The sequence below is a fragment of the Salvelinus fontinalis genome, chromosome 4 (genome assembly GCF_029448725.1).
Source record: "Salvelinus fontinalis isolate EN_2023a chromosome 4, ASM2944872v1, whole genome shotgun sequence".
NCBI lineage: Eukaryota > Metazoa > Chordata > Actinopteri > Salmoniformes > Salmonidae > Salvelinus > Salvelinus fontinalis.
The window spans coordinates 51,428,432-51,447,035 of NC_074668.1; the positions used below are offsets into that span (position 1 = coordinate 51,428,432).

The 18,604-nt window shown below is 44.5% G+C and overlaps 1 protein-coding gene across 5 annotated transcripts in view; it reads left to right on the forward strand.

Moving 5' to 3' along the window:
- Nucleotides 1-18,604, forward strand: part of cntrl (centriolin) — a 102,684-nt gene that overhangs the window by 62,290 nt on the left and 21,790 nt on the right. For 2 of the 5 annotated variants that reach the window (XM_055920540.1, XM_055920535.1), the window contains exons 14-26: nucleotides 894-1,083; nucleotides 1,323-1,478; nucleotides 1,720-1,899; nucleotides 2,271-2,390; nucleotides 2,612-2,756; nucleotides 2,970-3,112; nucleotides 8,381-8,570; nucleotides 8,740-9,059; nucleotides 13,280-13,464; nucleotides 13,791-13,971; nucleotides 14,364-14,762; nucleotides 15,170-15,329; nucleotides 17,301-17,416. In XM_055920540.1, the coding sequence (XP_055776515.1) occupies nucleotides 894-1,083; nucleotides 1,323-1,478; nucleotides 1,720-1,899; nucleotides 2,271-2,390; nucleotides 2,612-2,756; nucleotides 2,970-3,112; nucleotides 8,381-8,570; nucleotides 8,740-9,059; nucleotides 13,280-13,464; nucleotides 13,791-13,971; nucleotides 14,364-14,762; nucleotides 15,170-15,329; nucleotides 17,301-17,416 (2,485 nt within the window). The remainder of the gene's footprint in view (nucleotides 1-893; nucleotides 1,084-1,322; nucleotides 1,479-1,719; nucleotides 1,900-2,270; nucleotides 2,391-2,611; nucleotides 2,757-2,969; nucleotides 3,113-8,380; nucleotides 8,571-8,739; nucleotides 9,060-13,279; nucleotides 13,465-13,790; nucleotides 13,972-14,363; nucleotides 14,763-15,169; nucleotides 15,330-17,300; nucleotides 17,417-18,604) is intronic. The other 3 variants (XM_055920537.1, XM_055920538.1, XM_055920539.1) reach the window with 3 other exon arrangements.

Here is an 18,604-nt window from a genome sequence, read left to right on the forward strand (position 1 = left end):
CAAGTTATACACATGGAATTATAGATACACCTCTCCTTAATGCAACCGCTGTGTCAACAGAAACAACATTTCTCCGCCATGTTGGAGTCAACAGAAACCAGAAATTACATGAGAATTATTCCTTTACCTTTGATGATCTTCATCAGAATGCACTCCCAGGAATCCCAGGTCCACAATAAATGCTTGATTTGTTCGATAATGTCCGTTATTTATGTCCAATTAGCTACTTTGGTTAGCGCGTTTGGTAAACAATTCTAAAGTCACGAAGCGCGTTCACTAAAACCTGACGAAATGTCCAAAAGTTCCGTAACAGTCAGTAGAAACATGTCAAACGATGTATTGAATCAATCTTTAGAATGTTGTTAACATAAATCTTGAATAACGTTCCAACCGGAGAATTACATTGACTTCAGATGAGCGATGGAACGGAGCTCCCTCTTATGTGAACGCGCATGGTGAAAGCATGGTCAGGTCATGGCAGTGGTGACTAGTTATTCTCTCATTCGGCCCCCTTCACAGTAGAGTCATCAGACAAAGTTCTACAGACTGTTGACATCTAGTGGAAGCCGTAGGAAGTGCAAACCCATTCATATCCCGCTGTAATGTCAATGGCATCTTGGTTGAAAATCCACCATTTCCCCAGAATTTCAAACAGTTTTAGAAACTTCAGAGTGTTTTCTATCCAATACTAATAATACTATGCATATATTAGCAACTATGACTGAGGAGCAGGCCGTTTACTCTAGGCACCTCTGTGCACCTTTCATCCAAGCTACTCAATACTGCCCCTGCAGCCATAAGACGTTAAAAAGAAGAAAAAGAAAAACACATGGTTCAGAGTGGCCAAGTGTTGGACTTATCATCACCTGCAGTACTACTCTCTCTCATGTTAGCAGGGTCCGCAGTGAAGTGAGCATGGTGGGCCGCAACTTGGAGCGGCTGCAGCGTGAGGTGCTGGGAGTGGTGTCTGCTGCCCAAACAGACCGGGACCAAGCCCAGCAGGGCCAGGCTCGACTCAGTACGGAGCTGGCCTCCCTCCGAGAGCAACACAAGGCAGCCTGCCAGGCTGCAGCACAGGCCACGGTGAGTCTCTTCTTTTTCCACCACCTCCATAGGCCACTGGTAGGATGTATGGTGAAGTTGGGTCAGTTTCGCACACTTTACCTTATTGCTTAAGTTTAGGATTGGGGAGAAGAAGCTGATCCAAGATCTTTACCAAGGGAAAACTTCACCCCCTGGGAGGAGGGAAGCATCTCTGACTGATTTGCCACTGCTGTTGTTTTACTTGTTCCCTGTTGTTCATGGCTTGTCCCACCCACCAGCAGGCAGCAAAGAAACTCGGTGAGGAGGAGATACTCCAGCTCCGGGAGGAACTGCAGGAGGCACGAGAGCTCCAGAAACTGACGGGCCAGCGGCTCCAGGAGGCTAAGGACGAGCAAGAGCTTTTGCTCGCTGAGCTGAAGGAACAAGACAAACAGGTCATTACTTCCACTGCTCAAAGGATCTACGAGTCTTTTGCCCACTAGTGTATAAGTATAACACACACAGAGAAAACAACATGTACCACTAGAGCTACTGTTTAGAAACCATTTTGGGAATGTATCACATCATAATTGTAAATGAGTTAAGTTGACAGGATTGCTGAATGAATGGATATAGATGGACAGATAAATTGACTGACTCACTCACTCACTGACTGTAGGTTCTTGTCTCCCCCAGATGGAAGTGGGCGAGTGCCACACCCAGCAGCAGCTGAAGTCTCTGGACTTGGAGCTGTTGGAGCTAAGAAGCTCCTTCACAACGGCAGACAAGATGTCCGTCCAGCAGTTGAGAGCCGCCAAAGAGCAGCTCTGCTCCTTACACACCACCGTGGAGCAAATCAACCAGGAGAGGGCTGAGGTGGGTGTCTCTTCATAAACTTAAACACCTATAGGTTGTGTCCCAAATGGTACTCTGTTCCCTACAAAGTGCACTACTTTTGACCAGAGCCCTATGGGACTAAATAAATCTCTCTCTCCTTTTCGTCGTCCCATACTTTTGCGGTGCTGTCTGTGTGTAGAGAGACTGTGTTAGACTAAAGAGAATAGCTATTTTTCAAAGAATCTGTCCTCAATTTCTCCCTTTTTTCCCTCTTTCCTCCATCTCAAAATTCTCCTCTCGGACCTTATTCAATACGGTTGAGAAGGAGGCCAGGAGTTAAAATGAGAGGAATTGAGGAAAGACTCATTAAGATTGAGTCTATCTATTTGTGACGTGTTGTGTTAATGCAGGATGCGGAGGAGCTGGAGGGGTCTAGGGTTCTAGCAGCTGAGATCACTCAGAACCTGACCAAAGCCGAGGCTGAGATCCAGCTGCTGCAAAAGCTACTGAAAAAGCTACTGAAGTACAGGGTATTAAAAAAAGCTAAGACTCAACTCCTACAGAAACAATGCCTGCATCCCAAATGGCAGCATATTCCCTATATAGTACACTACTTTTGACCAGAGCACATAGCGCTTTAGTCAAAAGTAGTGCACTATGTCGAGAATAGGGTGTCATTTGGAATACACACCGTGTTGTACATGAGTAGAGATGTATCCTTATTTAACAATATTTGTGCTCTTTCCATTAGATGCATTTGATGGACCAAAATAGCCTGGGGGGTATTTCAGACATCAGCATTCAACAGCAGGAGCTGGATCGACTGAAATGGGCCTTGAACAGACAAGAGGCGCAGACTAAGCAACTGCGGGAGCAGCTCGCCCTGGCTAGAGAGAGTTAGTCGGCTGAACAGTTTGTTTTAGCCCTTTTTGGTTGAGTTAGTCTTAACACTGTAAAAACACCCCAATTCACCTATTAGGCCTAGCCCTGTATGTCTTTCTGAAGCTTCGATGCCTACATCAATATTTAAAAAAATATATACTTTATTGCACTATAATCCACTTTATTGTTGTTTTGTTGACATCCCCAATGTGATTTTGACTCCACAGAGAACAGCGGGAACCTGGAGGAGCTTATGGGGGAGGTGTGTGCTCTCAGGGAAAACCTGGTCCAGCAGAACCAGGTCTTATCCAGCCTCCGAGACCCTCACAGGACCAGGGGTCACTGGTACTATGTCCCATCATTCACAAATGTAAGGAATCACCACCACCTACCAACCTCCCTGTGACTGTTTCAGTAGTTGATGGTAATGCTTTATGGGATTGTTGGAGTGTGGATATGACTGCTACTTGGCTGCAAACTCAGAAGAACCAAATCAAGCTAACTTATTCGGTTTCCTTCTGGGGAAGGAAACCACCTCCACGAAATCCTGATTCGACAAAAGATATAGTGATGTTATACCACCGACCCATCAAAATAACAAAAAAAATGTACACCCAGTGTAATAACACGTTGACACGATCATTGTCATAACACTGTCATGACCCATATATTTACACCTGTTGTGACAGATATTGCGTTATTTTATGGAAGGTTATGACACCTACATAAGAGTGCTAAGAAGTTTCCTTTCGTTTGAAAGTTTGTTTTTTAAATCCTTTGTTGTTGCTGTAATGAATTATTTACAGCCATGTTTGTTTTCCTCATATTTTAAGTAACTTGTAGAAAATACACAAGCATTAAGACCATCCTGTGTCACTTTACTTGGACTAAGAAAATACACTTTATGACCAATTAGGCCCATCTGGCTTATATGATCCATCACCAACATGCCCTTATATCAGTCATCAGTCAAAAACAGTGTGTCTTGTCCTGCTCCTGAAATATGCTCCTGCATTCATCCCAGTCATCAGCAACAGAGCACTGGGGTAGATGTGTGTCTGACATAAATGTGAGTGCAATTACAATGATAATTTAATATGGTCTATTTCAAAAAAATAATAATGAAATGCTCTGCCTTGTGTGGTGGGTTTTGACAACCAGCCATAAAATAATGCAACATATGTCAACTGTGTTATGACTATATTATAACAGGTTATGACAGCTGTTATGGCATGGTTATGACCGTATGAGTTGACTGAGTTTGAGGGCCAGATTTGGAATTTAGCAAGGATACCATGGTTAACACCCGTACTCTTACGATAAGTGCCATGGGATCTTTAGTGACAACAGAGAGTCAGGACACCCGTTTAACATCCCTTCCGAAAGGCTGCACCCTACACAGGGAAATGTCCCGAATCACTGCCCTGGGACATTGGGATATTTTTGGGGGGGACCAGAGGAAAGAGTGCCTCCTACTGGCCCTCCAACACTACTTCCAGCAGTATCTGGTCAGTATCTGGTCCAACACTACTTCCAGCAGTATCTGGTCCTGGTCGGTCCCATCCAGGGACCGACTAGGACTAACCCTGCTTAGCTTCAGAGGCATGCCAGCAGTGGGATGCAGGGTGACACAGCTGCAAGATGAAAGCTGCAATGCCGAGGTTCAAGCTGTGTGCCCACTGTGCCTCCATCAGGACTATTTGGACACATTGCCTTAGGATGAGCTACTTCTGTACTCCTTACCACACTAGGCAAGTAATAGAACCTCAAAATCAACCAGATCATGCAATATGCTATTGATGTATTTTGGACATTGGTTTATGATATTGACTACTTTAAACATCTTCACCTGAACTGCTGGACAGATTGGTACAACATTTGGTATATAGCATCTATGGATGCACGTCTTTAACCCCCTAGAGTCGATTGACGCACCGGTGTGTCAATCTAAGTAACATAATAAAAGAATCCCCATCAAAATCTGTCAGTTTAAGAAAGAGAGATGGATGCATTGGATGGGTCTCAGTCCACCGCATCGGCCGACGTCGCACTTCCACATCTGGTGAAAGGTGGCAGAGCTAGAGCGGTGTTTGTCAGACCATGAGACATCCTAAAAATCGGTCTTCTCGTGTAAACGTCTGTAGCATCCAAATTGTTTGGACTACAAACTTAAGGTGTTCTCTGTTTTGCCCATTCGACCCTGACAAGTGTCCCGGGACACGTCTGAAGGTAACCAGTAGTGTATTTTTTTTAACTAATGAAAGTATGAATGTAGTTTTGTGACTACCCAAAATAAGGGGTTAAGTACACAACATGACCAAAAGTATGTGGACTTGCTTACATTCAGCCACAAGACCATTAGTGAGGTCGGGCACTGATGTTGGGCGATTAAGCCTGGCTCGCATTCAGGGTTCCAATTCATTCCAAAGGTGTTCAATGGTGTTGACGTCAGGGCTCTGTGCAGGCCAGTCAAGTTCTTCCACACCTATCTCGACAAACCATTTTTGTATGGACTTCGCATTGTACACGGGGGTGTCGTGTCTTTGCTGTCATTAATGTGTTTGAATATTATTTTATAAAATCAATGAACTATGTTTAATTATTACGCGATTAAATTAACCATTTAACAATTAATTAAGTAGTAATCTGGGGCACCACGGAAAAAGTTTATATAACGAGTTACTGTTTTCCGAATTATCTCTTAAAGATAAAGATCTCTTACATCAGTCAATTCATTAATTCTTATTTACCTTCAGTCTAATTCCAAACATCAACTTCAAATCTGCATGAACCCTAGCATAAACCCTAGCATAAATGATGAATCAGTGATATACAAATTGTGTTATTTATTTTCTAACTAAATAATCACACAGAATTACATACACACACAAACAGGATAGTTTACGGGTTGATTACTACACAAGGCAATAAAGTCCCTAGTGGACTAACCCGATATGATGGCTTGTTACAAAAATGAGAAGGGAGGGGCATGCAAGAAAGAACGGGAGAAGAGACTAAGGACTTCACTGTCGTACATACAGCTGATAACTATGCTCATGGAAATGTGAATACTTTGCACATGAACGGCTGCTCATTCGAAAAATAATTGCAATGTACATATTTACGTGTGTATATCTTGTCTCTGTTGAAATCGCCGGTCCGTCTGGGGAGTAATTCGACAGAAAGTCTCTGGTTTGTCCACCAGAGATCAAAGTCTTTCATAGTTGTAGATTGCTCAGCGGGCTCTGTTATAGTGGATACGTTAGACGTACCACTGGTCGTTTGATAGGGGAATGTGCTTTAGAATGGTTCTTTCAGAGTACCACCCGGTGGTTCTCGGTCGAGTTTACTAGACCTAAGAGTGCTTAAACAGCTGCAGACTGAATGGCAGCAACCTGGCTTTTGGTCTAATATGTTAATTCTTCAGCGAGTCCTTCTAAACACTTGGAGATAAAGGGTGTTCCATTACGTTTGGCATAATGTCTGTGCTGACATAGGCGTGGTTACTGACTGGATAAACTTTACATGAAAAACGTTTTATTTATTTAGAAGGCCAAGATCACATTTCGTCTTCTCACAAAGAGTTTCATATTTAATCCTAGAAGTTCCACAACATTTGGATGTAAACCTGACAACTGGGAAATATACACATTCAGAGATACAGTTATGTTATACCATCCTTAATGAGATCCTAAAACAACAACTGATCTGACATAATTGTTCTTTAAGTACCCACGGATCCTTCCAACTGTTTGGATTACAGAAATATTGTTTCGTTATCCAATCTTGGATGTCACAGTACTACAAAATCTCTCTCTGTTGTAATGAAGGGATTTTTAACTTCCCTTTCATTGTATGGGAGTGAGAGAGTTCCTGCTGGTATTTACGAGCGTCATAAAACGGCCAACTTCACCCCTCTCTCCCTCTGCGGAAGGGAGAGGGCGCTGTAGAGCGGACCCATTGTAACCTGATTCTTCAGATCTTCATAGGAGAGTCATGACCGGGGCAATGTCATGCTTAAACAGACCTTCCCCAAACTGTTTCCACTAAGTTGGAAGCACAGCATTGTCTAGAATGTCATTTTATGCTGCAGCGTCAAGGGGCCTAGCCTGACCCATGAAAAACAGCTACAGACCATTATTCCTCCCCCACCAAACTTTACAGTTGCACTATGCATTTAGGCAGGTGGCGTTCTCCTTTCATCTGCCAAACCCACATTTGTCCGTCGGACTGCCAGATCTGAAGCGTGATTCATCACTCCAGAGAACGCTTTTCCACTGCTTCAAAGTCCAATGGCGGCGAGCTTTACAACACTCCAGCCGACGCTTGGCATTGTGCTTGGTGATTTTAGGCTTGTGTGCGGCTGCTCGGCCATGGAAACCCATTTCATGAATGTGAGCATTGGAACCGAGGACAGACAATTTTTACACACTTCAGTTTTCGTCGACCCTGTTCAGTGAGCTTGTGTGGCCTACCACTTCGCATCTGAGTCGTTGCTGCTCCTAGACATTTCCACTTTACAATAACAGCACTTACAGTTGACCAGGGCAGCTCTAGCAGGGCAGAGATTTGACCAACTGACTTCTTGGAAAGGTGGCATCCTATGACGGTGCCATGTTAAGTCACTGAGTTCTTCAGTAAGGCCATTCTACTGACAATGTTTGTCTATGGAGATTGCATGGCTGTGTGCTCGATTTTATACACCTGTCAGCAACGGGTGTGGCTGAAATAGCCGAATCCACTAATTTGAAGTTTTTCTTCCTGAGTTTTTTTCTTATTATCTCCTAGATTTAGGACAGACACTTCAAAACCTTGTTTCTTTTTAAAGGCCAAAATCAATATTTTATCCCCCCAAAAAGTATGTATTTTTAAACCTAAAGGGGTCCTAATATTCACAACCAAATAGTTAAATTATCCATACTATGACAATCTTAAAACAATTCCATGTCAGCTTAGCACCCCCTCTCCCCCCAACACCTTAGACTCTAAAGAATGAAAGGCAAAATTTTCCAAGAGTCACGATAAAACAACATGAGCTTGCATTAACGCTTTTTCCTGTCTAACAGTGCCACCATGCAGCCAAACTCAAGAGATATAAACATGTGCCTGTTATAGCACCACCGTGTGGTAGATCTGAATGTGCTTGCATATGTTGAGTGTTGACAGTGTTTGGAATATGTACACCAAGTTTTGGTACAATTCAAATATCGGTGTCTGATCTGTATGAATTTATGTGCTAGACCACGCCCACATGAAAGTTTATCGGTCAGTATGTTTGACATACTAGCCTAGAAATTGTTGCGTTGGGAGACATTGGTCCACAGATCAAGTTTCGTGCAGATCGGTCATTTGGTGCCAGAGGAGTTGTGTTTTAAATGTAGTATGTTTAAAGCCTAAGTTATACTGTATATATGCAACGCAAGACCGCAAAATGGTGATCCTGCTTACTTGTGTCGAGTTTATAATTGCGGGGCTGTACACCTTTGCGTATTTTTCCTACACAATTACGCAGGATCGTCGTTTTTGCATAGCTATTTGTAGTTCTTATATTGCATTTGGTATAAATTAGGCTTAAGGCTGATATTGTACAGGACTAATATACTATAGTTTTATTGTCTGTTTCTCCTTGTTCCGTCAGGCTCACAGTTTAGGTTCTCAGGGCACTCAGGATTCAGGTCTAGGGTCGCAGTATCCTTCTTCGCCTGACAGGGGGCACCACAGCGGCAGGCGCAGGGGGGTCAGCAGGGATAGAGGTCCCCAGCCTGAAGGGGAATACTGGGTCTACTCCCCTCCGGTGCACACATCCTCACACACTTCCAAAGGAAGAGGTATGTATAGGCACATTGCAATTTTCCTCTGAGACCTCTGTAGTTACACTATGATACAGCAAACCGTGAGAGTCAACACATCAACGTGTGTGTGCACGCATCGGTGTATGTGTGCATCGGTTTGTATCCGTATGTGTGTGTATGTGTCTGCGTGTGCTTGACCCCTCAGGTGAGGCGAGGGACAGTAGTGGTGAGAGCGATGTGGCAGACTGCAGCTCCTCTGGGATGGGGACTGGGGATCAATTTAGCCATCCCCCTGGCTCGGCCATCTACACCATGCTGCCCGACGGTTCGCCCCTGCCCCCTGGCTCTGTGATCTATGCCCCCCCTGCGGCCAGCCTGGCGGTCAGTCCCGGGACGGTCATCTACGGGTCTCCACCACAGGGGGCCCACCTGGTCTATGGCCCCAGCAGCCTCTCTGGGCCCTGGCTCGGAGTCAGCCTCCCCACCGGGGTGCTCCACTGCAACATGCCAGGGCACAAGGAGATGGTGGGTGACATGGATGAGATGATGATTCCTAATGGTTTGAATGGACTAATCCAGTGTTCCCAATCCTGGTCGTGGGGATCCAAAGATTTCCGCTTTTAGACCTAGCACTAACACACTTGATTCATCTAACCAGCTCATCATCAAGCCTTTGATGATTTTAATTACTCAAAATCTAACAGTTGCACCCTTTTTGGGTCCCCAGGACCAGGATTGGAAAACACTGGGCTAATCTACGATATGACCACTAGAGGGTGAATTAAGATGATATTGAAAATGCATTAACTAAAATGATGCCCTCGACTTACAGATGCCTTTTTTCTCTGGCTCCAACATGGGTGGCGTTCAGAAGGTTACAACATGCTGAACGTCCCAGAGACGCCATTTCTTACTCTGGCCACATGTCAGAATGAATAGTATCTGTATCTGAGTGCTCCACAACACTGTGCTCTACTGACTCTGGAGCTCTAACATGCTGACCACACCGCTCGTGCGCGTCCGCCATCGCACGCATGTTGATTTTGTCCACCCACACCAGACGCGATCAGGACACGCAGGTTGAAATATCAAAACAAACTCTGAAATATTAATTTGGGGACAGGTGGAAAAGCATTCATGGGTTCTGGGTTCTGACTCCGAAACTTAAAATATTGTTAATTATCAGGTATCCTATTGAAATATTGAGTGCCATAGTCTGGTTTCTACACCAGAAGTTAATGGTTATCTGTAAGACGAATGTATATGGTGGAGGCAATTAAGGTTGGAATGTATTGAGTAAAGGATGGGCAATCACTGATGTGGTTTAGTGAGGAAGGGGGCTGAGGTCAGGTCACATTAAGGAAGAAGGAACAGTTTATTGCCCGCATCACTTAAATAAATATACAGTATATATACACTGCTCAAAAAAATAAAGGGAACACTTAAACAACACAATGTAACTCCAAGTCAATCACACTTCTGTGAAATCAAACTGTCCACTTAGGAAGCACCACTGATTGACAATAAATTTCACATGCTGTTGTGCAAATGGAATAGACAAAAGGTTTAAATTATAGGCAATTAGCAAGACACCCCCAATAAAGGAGTGGTTCTGCAGGTGGTGACCATAGACTACTTCTCAGTTCCTATGCTTCCTGGCTGATGTTTTGGTCACTTTTGAATGCTGGCGGTGCTCTCACTCTAGTGGTAGCATGAGACGGAGTCTACAACCCACACAAGTGGCTCAGGTAGTGCAGTTCATACAGGATGGCACATCAATGCGAACTGTGGCAAAAAGGTTTGCTGTGTCTGTCAGCGTAGTGTCCAGAGCATGCAGGCGCTACCAGGAGACAGTCCAGTACATCAGGAGACGTGGAGGAGGCCGTAGGAGGGCAACAACCCAGCAGCAGGACCGGTACCTCCGCCTTAGTGCAAGGAGGTGCACTGCCAGAGCCCTGCAAAATGACCTCCAGCAGGCCACAAATGTGCATGTGTCAGCATATGGTCTCACAAGGGGTCTGAGGATCTCATCTCGGTACCTAATGGCAGTCAGGCTACCTCTGGCGAGCACATGGAGGGCTGTGCGGCCCCACAAAGAAATGCCACCCCACACCATGACTGACCCATCGCCAAACTGGTCATGCAGGAAGATGTTGCAGGCAGCAGAACGTTCTCCACGGCGTCTCCAGACTCTGTCACGTCTGTCACATGTGCTCATGTGCTCAGTGTGAACCTGCTTTCATCTGTGAAGAGCACAGGGCGCCAGTGGCGAATTTGCCAATCTTGGTGTTCTCTGGCAAATGCCAAACGTCCTGCACGGTGTTGGGCTGTAAGCACAACCCCCACCTGTGGACGTCGGGCCCTCATACCACCCTCATGGAGTCTGTTTCTGACCGTTTGAGCAGACACATGCACATTTGTGGCCTGCTGGAGGTCATTTTGCAGGGCTCTGGCAGTGCACCTCCTTGCACAAAGGCGGAGGTAGCGGTCCTGCTGCTGGGTTGTTGCCCTCCTACGGCCACCCCCACGTCTCCTGATGTATTGGACTGTCTCCTGGTAGCGCCTGCATGCTCTGGACACTACGCTGACAGACACAGCAAACCTTTTTGCCACAGTTCGCATTGATGTGCCATCCTGGATGAACTGCACTACCTGAGCCACTTGTGTGGGTTGTAGACTCCGTCTCATGCTACCACTAGAGTGAGAGCACCGCCAGCATTCAAAAGTGACCAAAACATCAGCCAGGAAGCATAGGAACTGAGAAGTGGTCTGTGGTCACCACCTGCAGAATCACTCCTGTTTTGAGGGGTGTCTTGTTAATTGCCCATAATTTCCACCTTTTGTCTATTCCATTTGCACAACAGCATGTGAAATTTATTGTCAATCAGTGTTGCTTCCTAAGTGGACAGTTTGATTTCACAGAAGTGTGATTGACTTGGAGTTACATTGTGTTGTTTAAGTGTTCCCTTTATTTTTTTGAGCAGTGTATATACTACCAGGGGGTGGATCAGTTTTAATATTGCGGATAGATTGTAGCTTCCATCAATGTAATTGTCTGCATCATTTCCAATCCCCCATATATAATTTTGATAAATATTTATATATACACCACCACTTAGAAATTGCTATTTTGTTAATGAAAGAAAAGCAATTTTTCTTGTCAATTAAAGTAAATCAAATTGATCAGAAATACAGTGTAGACATTGTTAATGTTGTAAATGACTGTTTTAGCTGGAAACGGCAGATATTTTTAATGGTATATCTACATGGCAGGTTTTGTTAATTAATCCAAGTTTATCATTTTAAAAGGCTAATTGATCATTAGAAAACACTTTTGCAATTATGCCTGCACAGCTGAAAACTGTTATCCTGCTTAAAGAAGCAATAAAACTGGCCTTCTTTAGACTAGTTGCTGTTGTGGTCTGGCACAATGACATCAATGAGAAATCGCAAGCTCAATATACAAGTGTTTTGATGTCACCGTTTTATCAACAGAAGAGTATAACCGATAAAACCAAAATGAGTAGATGTACTCCACTGCAAAAAGACTGGGTACGTGAGAACATTGATAGAATTTGTACGTCAGCTTTGATGGCAGGTTTGAAAGCTGTGATCAAAACGGCAATTGAGGGGGTAGTGGATGATATAGAGCAGGATGCTTTCAAATACTAGTTGAGTACAATTCAGCTCACTTCGCAGTCATGCAAGGGGTTAATACTGCCACAGTGAAAGTCACTAACAGTGGTTTTAATGGCCAAGGTAAGACAAAGAAACAAGAATGAAAAAATTGCGAAAAACTTTAAAGTGTAGGGGGACAGATCCCTGTTTTAGATGTGGGGATCCCTGCTGCATTCGAGGGGATGCTGCGATGCAAGCATTTGCATCTTTGTCAAAACAGCAGCAGCAAACACTCCTGAAAGCAGTGGGACAGGAAACTTTCACATAGCGGTGTATGGCCTCGGTTAGATCAATAGTGGTTCATAGAGATTACTTTTTTTATGTGAAGGGAGACCACGTCTTATACAACTTTCTAATAAATACCGGCGCTTAAATATCACTGATTCCTTACGATGAGAAATGGGCTAAATTTGCGACCGGAAAAGTATCACATTTAGCGGGGTAACGGGCACAATTCTAAGGCGAAACAGCTATTACCTATGTCATTGGACATTGGGCCAGTAACCATACCAGGATAACTTGACATGGAAGGAAATGGAACCAATTTAGCTAGGTTGCTTGCTGTTGCTAGCTAATTTGTCCTGGGATATAAACATTGAGTTGTTATTTTACCTGAAATGCATAGGGTCCTCAACTCCGACAATCAATCCACTAATAAAAGGGTAAAATGAGTTTGTTTCTAGTAATCTCTCCTCCTTCAGACTTCTTCTTCTTTGGACTTTATATGGTGGTTGGCAACCAACTTTAAGGTGCATTCCCACCACCAACTGGACTGAAGTGTGGACCTCTGTTCACCTTTCAATCACCCATGTGGGTATATGCTCCTAAAAACCAATCAGAAGATGGGAGAGGCGGGACTTGCAGCGTGTCAAACGTCAAAATAGAACCGAGTTCTACTTTAGCGATTGGCTTTGCAGACCCTCGCGAGCAGTGTTGGTGCAATGATTGAATAACATGTATGTGTACATTTATTTTGCAGCGCTTGCTCACGCGATGGGGGCGGTGTGGTCAGCATGTAAGCCATAAAAGTGTGTGTGTATCCATTCGTTCGTCTGTCCGTCCGTCAGGAAAGGGAGCTGGCCAGGCTGGAGCAGCTGGTGGAGGAACAGCCACGTGGCAGCCAGGGACCAGGGGAGGAGGAGAGGCGGGCCCATGTGGAGAGGGATGTGCTCAGGTACCAGGATCAGCGCACACAGCTCAGACTGGAGATCAGAGAGCTCCGGAGAGCCTTAAGCCAACTTCGCCGCCGTAGGTACGGTAACCCTCAGCTCTCACAGTCCAGCAGGGTTAAGGTAAATTCGAATTGAAGTCAGTCAATTCAGGAAGTGATTTGAATAAAAAAGTCCAAAATTGGGATAACTTTTGACATAAATAACTTCTCCTTTTAAGCTTATTGAGAAGTAATTGAAAAGAAATACACTTTTTTCAATTATTGGATTAGAATTTTTGTTCACTTCCTGAATTGACTGACTTCAATTTGAATTGACCCCAACCCTGCAGTCCAGTACATCATATTTTTTGGGAGACTAAAAGACCAACTTGGGGACATCTTGCTCAGGTATGTGTGTGTCTCCTCAGGGAGATGCTGGAGGGCCGAGGGGGGTCAGAGGTTGTGGAGGAGTCCCTGCGGCACCACGGGGCTCTGCTGGATGAAGTAGGCTGTTTGGAGAAGACCCTGCTCCGCCGCAGGGCTGAACTCAGGGAGGCAGACCGACTGCTGCTGGAGGCACAGAGCAGCTTGAAGGACACAAGGACCAAGGTCACATATCTTGACATATATCACATATATAATGTTATTAGGAAGTGTATATTCGACCGGAAGAAGAAAACGTACGCTTAGGCATAGGGGTCGAAATAAATTACTTAATGTTAGCATACCGCCGTCCACCACCATTCATTTTCTGCCAGTCGAATATACACTGCCATATTCTTATTACCTCTTGGGTGGCAGAATGTAGCGAGGGGTGCAATAGTTGGTTATCAGCAGCTTGATAGTCTGCCCTTCTGGTTTAAAATATTATAGTTGAATTACTGACCGTCTTACATTTGAAGACTTTGTTGCTGGTGAATGGTGATATTTGTCTGTAGTACCATCTCTTGTATCATTAGCCAGTAGTGTTGTAACAGACTGTTTCATGTGACCCTGTGTAGACCAAAGCGACTCTCCAGCAGCAAACTGAGGCCCGGAAGCGGCTCGCCGACACAGAGCAGGAGCTAGAGGAGCTGGAACTCCGCACTCGGGACAGCGCCTATTTGCTGGTGGAGGCCAAACAGCATCTCAGGGATCTGCAGAAGGATCTCCAGGAGCTGAGGAGACACAAGGAAGAGCAGGGAGACACTCTACAGAGGGTGGAGGAGGTGGTGGCTGCCCGCGACCTGGTGTTCCAAGAGGTCAACAAGAAGGTGAAACGAGCCAGTGAGCGACTGGAGGCCCTCCGGAGCCAGCTTCAGGAGACCCAGAACAAGGAGGTCGCACTGCTGGAAACCTGCAAACAGTCTGAGAGCACCCTCGCCCAACGCAGGAGCGAGCTAGAGCAACTCAACATTCAGGTATTGCAATGACATTCTTAGTTTTTCTGTCACAATGTCAAGTCAAATTTTATTTAAAGGGGTCACAACACACTTAGCCTCAATGAGAATCGGGAAGCCTGGTGAAGTCTATGGCCAAAATGAGCTAAAATGGGGTGGAGAACCGGTGTAAATAAGTGACACCTCGCAACACATCAAACTAATCAAATGCCTTTCTTGGGTTCAGCTTAACATGCAGCACTCCTTAAACTGGCATGTCAGGGAGGGTCACTAGGGGCACTTGCCGGTAACCACGTTAGCCTCATTTAAATGCACACCGATATTCATAGCCGGTTCGATAGTCACAGACCTGTTTGTATCAATAATGTGCCAATGACCAATTAGTAGTTCAAATTACTTTGTATGTAACTGTGTGTGTGTGTATGTAGGTGCTGCGTGGGGATGTAGAGGCGCTCTATGTCCAGAAGGGTGAGCTGGAGCCCCAGCTGACTGAGAGGAGGGCCAGCGTGGCTGCACTCAAACAGCAGGGAGGTCAGGAAGAGGAGATCCTACAAAGTGTCCACTTACAGATCAACAAGCACAAAGCAGGTAACCAGCCCTAGCACGAGTCACACACAGCTAACTCACCTAGTTCTCACCTAGATTGACAGGGTCAGAGGGTTTTGCTCAAGGCCCAGACCCTAAATAGCCTGATCCAAGATCTGTTTGTGCTCTTGCTAACTCCATTGCTCATTGTCAAGCCAAACATGTTTGCATGGTGTCGTGTCTTTGGCTAAGCCAGATTAATTGCAATGACATGCTATTCTATAAAATAATTTCTCCGTAATTAATATTACCTGTCTGAACTAATCATGTAAATATAATTAACTAGAGAGGGACACCACAAAATAATATTTATAGAGCTGTTATCTTCCGAATAAACTCTTAAAGATTTAGTAATATTTTCCATCCATAGCAGTCACATTAATCGTCATTTTATTCAGTCTCATCTGAAAGTGGTAAATCCTTGGTTATCTGCAAGAATCCTGGCTAACAAGTTGAATCAGCAATACAAAATCGGGTTTAATTATGTATTTACTAAATACCTAACTAATTACACAGAATCACACATACACAATTAAATCATAACTTGATCACAAATTGCCGTCATAAAGAAAAACGTCCCTAGCGGGCGGAATAGATATGACAGCTTGTTACACAAAGGGAAGGGGCTGAGTTTTAGTGAAAGAGCGGGAGACTGGAACATAGGCGAGCTGTGTTATCGTAAATACAGTATCTTATGCATTCTAAATTACCGCCCATTTGAAGAAGGAAAATGCAATAAATATTTACTCTGAGCTGCGCTTCAGTAGTTTGGTGGTAGATGGAAGACCGTATCGCCAACCCGAGTCCTCTGTCCTTTGAAGAATGTCTCTGGTGGTCACTGGATACGTTGGAGTAACGTCGATGTGTAGTAGACGGGATACTCTGACTGTCCTTCCTAACCTGCGTTTGTAGCAGCTGTTGCTAACTCAACGGCTAGGAGGTATCACTTCTGTAGTGAATACGAGTTCAAAGTTCATACCATTTACAACCAAAGTCCATGCTGATGTTGGCTTAGTTCTGTAGTTATTATCTGAACCATTCTGACATCGGATCGTCATCCTAAATGTACCCGGAACAGGAAGTTATATTTTTGTCAATGGCTTTTATAGTGGAGGGAGAGAGGTGTGTCTAAAAAGTTTGTAAACCATGTCTCTTCACAGGGGCGGGCCACTGGTTGAGCAGAGGCCAAACTTATGAAAACCCAAATCTCTCATTTGGAAGCTAAAATTACATTTCATCTCTTCATAAATAATTTCATATTCAAACATTTGAATTAAACAACAATTCCATGTGAATCCGATACCTCTGACGTTTACACTTTCCACAGTAGAGTTTGTGTCATTCTATCATTGATGAGAATGTGTCAGAGGGCAACCGAACTGACATAATATACCTTAAGTACCACCGCATATGTTCAGTTGGTCGGATTACCAGAATATAGTTCATTTCCCCCCAACTTCTGATGTTCCCAGAATCTCTATGTTAACCAATGGGTTTTCTAATGTCACATCAGTTATAGTAGGGAGAGGGAAAAAGGGGGAAAGAGGTATTTATGACTGTCATAAACCTACCCCCAGGCCAACGTCATGACAATGGCAATAAGTGACAAGGAGTTGGCGTGATGGCACAAACAAACTGACACTCAGGCTACGCCCAAAAGCCTAATGATAGCAAGGTACAGACATCCCAATAACTATATGAACAGTATAGAAGAAATTATTATTATTATTAGTGCAAGATCTGCCACGTGTGGTTACAGCGGGAAAGCGAGTGCAGCCCAAGAATCAGAAAGTGTGGACATGGCATAGGACCATGAACCATGAGGTTACTCTGCACTTCAATGCTTATGTATTACTACATAGTAGTAACCTTATAGAGTAATGCAGTTTGATGACTGTGTGTCATTGTGTGTGTTTGTGCTTGCACGTGTGTGTGTGTGTGTGTGCCTGTCTGTGTGCATATGTGTATGTGCAGAGCTGAAGCACGTTCTGGAGATGTTGCAGATGACGGGCCAGGAGCTGCAGGCGGTGAAGCTGCAGCATGACCAGCGCCTGGACCAGCTGGAGAGGAGTCAGGAGAGCCTGCAGCAGGTCAGAGGTCACTCGTAACGCTGACTGGATCTCAAATGGCACCGTATTGAGGGCTGTGACAGTTTGAATAGTAAAAATTATTTGCTGCACATTTTCCTCCACTCTTGACTGCATGTGCTGCCATAGAAATAGAATGGGCATCCTCATTCAAGTCAATTATGGTATAATGGGTGGACTGGCGGCCATTGTGAGTGTACCCAAAGGAGCAAAGCAGGAAGTAAAAGCAGGAAGTGCACCCATCAATACAGTGCAATCGGAAAGTATTCAGACCCCTTCCCTTTTTCCACATGTTGGTACGTTACAGCTTTATTCTAAAATGGATAAATACTTTTTTGACTCATCGATCTACACACGATACCCCATAATGACAAAAAAACTGAATTACCTTATGTACATAAGTATTTTAGTATGAGACTTGAACCCTTTGCTATGAGACTCGAAATTTAGCTCAGGTACATCCTGTTTCCATTGATCATCCTTGAGATGTTTCTACAACTTGATTGGAGTCCACCTGTGGTAAATTTAATTGATTGGACATGATTTGGAAAGGCACATACCTGTCCCACAGTTGAGAGTGCATGTCAGAGTAAAAACCAAGCCATGAGGTCCAGGACAGGATTGTGTCGAAGCACAGATCTGGGGAAGGGTACCAAAAGATTTCTTCAGCATTGAAGGTCCCCAAGAACACAGTGGCCTCCATCATTCTTAAATGGAAGAAATTTAGAACCACCAAGACCCTTTCTAGAGCTGGCCGCCCAGCCAAACTGAGCAATCGGGGGAGAAGGGCCTTGGTCAGGGAGGTGACAAAGAACCCGTTGGTCACTCTGACAGAGCTCCAGAGTTCCTCTGTGGAGATGGGAGATATATAATGGCGCAGGAGGAGATGTTTGCCGTTTTATGGGCTCCTAACCAATTGTGCTATTTTGTGTTTTTTTGCTTTTTTTACTTATTTTGTACATAATGTTTCTGCCACCGTTTCTTATGACTGAAAAGAGCTTCTGGCTATCAGAACAGTGATTACTCACCTCGAACTGGACAAAGACTTTTTTACTTTAACGAGTCGGACGCAAAGGATTTACTCCAGATACCAGACCATAGCCAAATCCCCGTCATTCGCATGAAGAGAAGACGCCGATACAGGGGGACGCAGGTCCGGGTGCCTTTGTTAGAATTCTTCGATGAGTAGGT